General features: G+C 41.1%; 1 protein-coding gene across 1 annotated transcript; it reads left to right on the top strand.

Moving 5' to 3' along the window:
- The first annotated feature begins 247 nt into the window (after window positions 1–247).
- LOC118838967 (60S acidic ribosomal protein P1-like) lies at window positions 248–735 on the top strand. The gene has a single exon (XM_036746349.1). It carries the CDS (start codon window positions 357–359, stop codon window positions 702–704), a length of 348 nt encoding a protein of 115 aa, XP_036602244.1. The 5' UTR covers window positions 248–356; the 3' UTR covers window positions 705–735.
- The last annotated feature ends 3,976 nt before the right edge of the window (window positions 736–4,711 follow it).

Below are 4,711 nucleotides of genomic sequence, written 5' to 3'. Positions count from 1 at the left end.
ATAACTATATGTGCATATACACATGTACCTATTGGTGCATAAAAATTTCATTGATGTTTTGTTTTTATGTTGCAAACATTTACAGATTATTCACATTTGTTGTGAGGTCTCTTGTAATAAAGTAAAATCATTAAATAAAACTATCAATATGGGGATCTAATCTGAAACTGGATATAAGCTTACAAGTCTCTAACACCTCTCTATTTTAAAACTGTTTTTAAAAATTAACAGAACCTCTTCAGTTGTCTGTAAGGTGCTCGGTTCTTCTTCGGAAGCTAAGGCCACGTTGGGGTGACCCCTCACTTCAGCCGGCGACTAGCACCACTACAAACAAGTCTCCTCGTCCATCCGCTGAAATGGCCGTCTCCGAGCTCACTTGCATCTACTCCGCCCTCATCCTTCACGACGATGAGGTTACGGTCACGGAGGATAAAATCAATGCCCTCATTAAAGCAGCAGGTGTAAATGTTGAATCATTCTGGCCTGGATTATTTGCAAAGGCCCTGTCCAATGTAAACATTGCAAGCCTCATCTGCAATGTAGGAGTTGGTGGACCTGCCCCAGCAGCTGGTGGTGCTGCCCCTGCTGGAGGGGCTGCTCCTGCTAGCACAGCTGCCCCAGCTGAGGAGAAGAAGAAAGAGGAAGCAAAAAAGGAAGAATCCGAGGAGTCTGATGATGACATGGGCTTTGGTCTGTTTGACTAGATAATTTTTTGTAACATTAAATAAAAAGCTTGACTCGACTAAAAAAAAAATTAACAGAAATCTCCTTTCTTTGCTCTTCCAGCTCACCCTATTTGGAAAAAAGAGAAAAGAAAAATAAATTCCCAATATCAAATATGCACAGTTAAGCAAAACAAGTTCCCTCATTGGCGCATATAGAAATTTATTTCTCATTCTGTACCATAAATGAATCTCCCCTTTGTCAAGAAGTATATGGTATATGTTTCATCTTTGGTCCTGTGAAATCAGGGTTGGCCATTGCATTGATCTTAATTCTCACACCTTTTGAGTTTGTTTTTCTTTACAACATTGAAGTTACTCTTTAAATGGTTATCCACTCTTCACCCTGCAATTATAACATGTTAATGTCCTATACTGATGGAACAGGTACATCCCAGTTAGCTTCTTTCTTTGTTACTTGCAATCTTGTCAAAAACTGGAAAAGAAGAGGAAAATTCAAATATATGAGTAAGAAAAATAATTAAAAATAATGAGTAAAAATCTCTCCATGATGCCCCAGTATCAAGACCTCATTGTTGGTGTATAATTTGCCAGAGTTCTAAGTGACTGGAAACCTACAAGATTTATCATAGCATTCCCTAGTTTCTTTTGGGCTTCCTAATAGATTGAAAGATAACTTCTCCAAAAATAGGGAGAAATAGAATTGTCACAGAGTGATGGTGAAGGGTAGGATGATTTTGACAACTGCCTAAATAAAAGGAAGAGTCAGCAGGACTCATCTTTCATATCTGCTGATGATACTACTCTTTTCCTTTCATTCATTTGTGGCACCAGACATCTGGCTTAGGTTAGTGTCCCAGTCTGATGAGAACTTAAATCCAAGAAGACAACAATATCCAGTTCCCCCTGCCAGGCTCTGATATTAGTAATGTCAGCCTGTGCAAGTCTGAAATCCTAGACACAATGGGAGACCTCACTCTGAATTCAGGAGAGTATGGCTGATAGGAAATTGGCATTAATTGAATTCTTTGAGACATGTCAAAAGAGATCTTGTCTAAAATGGTGTCTTGTCTCTAGGGTAGGTAAAAATTAATAAGACACCCATGATGCTTTTATCTGATTTGATCCAAGCAGGGATGGTTGGATCTTTCAGGGGACTGTGATATTTAAAGTTATATTTCATTATTAAGCCTTTTGGAGGTGCATGCAAATCACATTTGTTTAATTCCACAGGTATAAAATGTCAGCCGCCTGATACATTTGAATATTGGCTCCAAATAACTTTGAAAAATGGAAAGATCTTGGCTCATTTTCCTCCAATTTTTAACTTCATAGTAATAAGTGGACAGAGAAGAAAGAGCCCCTCATAATATTAAACAACTTTGATACAAAAGCAATTCTTTTCAAACACTATAGACTCTCATTTCAGTGTGGCACATATGAATGGTAATCTAACCGGGTCACAAGGAGTAGGAAAACAATTTCTTCACTTGATCCTCAGAGATTATGGAATCATGGCCATTTGCCATCTTAGTTCCAATCCTCTGGACAATCTCCAGTTTATCAATGTTCTTAAGCAGTGGTACTTAGAATGAAATATACTACCCCATCATCATGAAGTATGATGAGGGGAGATTACAGCAGAACTATCACTTCCCCTTTCCTGGGAAACTATGTCTCTCTTAATAAAGTCCAAGATTTCAGGAGGTTTGGGGGCTGCCACTTCACTTTGCTGACTCATATTGTAAAGTTGACTTTTTTTACCCAAATGAAAGATTTACACTTATGCCCATTATTTTAACATTACCCAAAATGCTCTAACCTGCCTAGATCTTTTATACGAGTGGTGAGAAATAGAATGGATCCATGAAACTGCATATCTACTTAGAAAACCACAAATTAACAGCTATGTTGCTTTGTTATTTTATTTATTTCATTCCCAATTACATTTTAATCTGATTCCAGGACATTGGGATATCTCATGGGCCATGAGGTTGACATGTTACTCTGTCATCCATTGTGTTAGCTATCCCTCCCAGCTTTGTGTCATCTACTAATTTGATGGACATACTACATATGCCTTGATAAAAGTCATAGATAAAAAATGTTAACAGTACAGGGCTAAGCAGAGCCCTCTAGGTTATTGCACTGGAGACCTGCTGTGTTGACAATGAATCATGAGCTTGGTTACGTGACCAGTTCAGAATCCTTCTGATTGTCTTGTCTTTTAAGCCATAGTTCTCTGTCTTCTCCATAAACCTCACTTGGTGTGTTGGCAACCAAAAATGGGCTCCTTAGCACTTAGTCAACAAGTGGCCTTGACTAGTTTGGCTTTTTCCCCTGAACTGAATACTGTTTGTATGTTGGACTGGAGTAAGCTTGTCGGCCCCTTCACCTTGCTTCCCTTGCTTAAGCTGATGGAAAGAACCTGTGCTTTCCCGGTCAACCCCTTCACCTTGCTTAAGCAGATTGAAAGAACCTGTGCTTTCCCCAGCGTACCTTACACCCCCGCAGAAGCTGGATGGTTAAAAGCAGCTCCCATTGGAGCCAGAGGCTGCCACAGCCACAGCTATAGCTATAGCCACAGCCGAAGCAGGAGCTGCCAGTAGCAGAGCTGACCTACGGGAGGAAGCTGAACAAAGACTTCAGGCCAGTGGGTAATCTTTTTACCATAGAGGGGGAAGCATGATTTTGCTTTATGCAATCATGCTTCTCTGTAGCCTCCTGGTTACTCTTTCAAGGCGTACTTATTGGGCCTGGAAACTTTTCATTAATATGTCAAAATGGGGATGCTGGTTCATGGGTTGGTTACTGTGGAGCCTAAATATATGTTTTGATTCTTCTGCCTTCTACTTTGAGAGTTTCTTATATCCGGCGGTTCCGAACCTTTCAGACATGTTTATGATCCTCTTTGAGATTATAAACTCTGCCCTCCTATTACATTTGGCGACGAGGATGGGATCGCTAGGTATAAGATCTCTATTTAGAAGCAGAACAATTCCAGAGGAAGAGATGAATATCCCAGGATGGGAGGATCCATTTTATTCCTCCCTAGCAAAAGAATTGGCTAAAAAAGCTGGACCCTGTGAAAACTGGGAACCAAGGCTACGGAGAGGAGATCCTAGGGATTTAGAAAAGTGCTTACAAGAAGTTGGGATTCAGTCAGGGGCATCACTATCTAGGCAAAGCTGGATAGTGTTATCAGCCTACCGGCTAGTATACGAAAGATTGAGATTAAGTGAAAGACATGGGGGCACTCCTACCCCACAGCAAGAAGGGGAATCTCAGATAGCAGGAGACCAAACTGACTCAAATGAGAACTTTTCTATTAATGTGGCTAAGAGCAACAGGAGACCAAAAAAGCCCAGAGTGCATTTCAACCCAGCCCAGAAAGAGCCTGACTGCCTGCTTCGTCCTAGCCATGGTGGCAGAGGAAGTGAGTGGGGGGAAAATGAGACAACGTTAGGGGTCGAGGCACAAAACACTACTGGGGTTCAGGATGTCCCTCACACAGAGAATAGGAGATGGTTAAATGATCAGACAAGGGCTCGACCCATACAAAGGAGGAAGACAGAAACCCGAGGTGAAGATTCAGTTACAAGGGAAATTCAGGAAGATTTCTCACCGCAAGAGGTCACAGATATTTTGAGTAGATTCAGCCAAAGAATAGGAGAACCATTGATATCTTGGATGGTAAGACTCAGTGATCAAGGGGCCAGTGGAATATCAGTAGATAGGACAGACTGCATGAGATTCATAGGTATCAGCCATGATCCTCTAGTTCAACAAGCTTTTAGGGAACATCATCAGCAAGGAGATGGTGATAGCAGGACTACTCTGTTGGCATTAGCTGCTGTGGGATGCAATAAGAGATATGCTACTGATTCTATGTGGCCCACTGAGCACAGACCCTGGTATTCACTTAGAGATTGTATCATGAGACTAAAGGAGGAGGTGATGAAGACTGCCATTATGATAGGAACTGCAGACAAATATTACAATGATCCAATGGGACTGCCTCATAGGAA

The sequence above is a fragment of the Trichosurus vulpecula genome, chromosome 2 (genome assembly GCF_011100635.1).
Source record: "Trichosurus vulpecula isolate mTriVul1 chromosome 2, mTriVul1.pri, whole genome shotgun sequence".
Classification (NCBI taxonomy): Eukaryota; Metazoa; Chordata; class Mammalia; order Diprotodontia; family Phalangeridae; genus Trichosurus; species Trichosurus vulpecula.
Note: the sequence above shows the minus strand (reverse complement) of the source record. Positions and strands in the feature narration are given on the sequence as shown.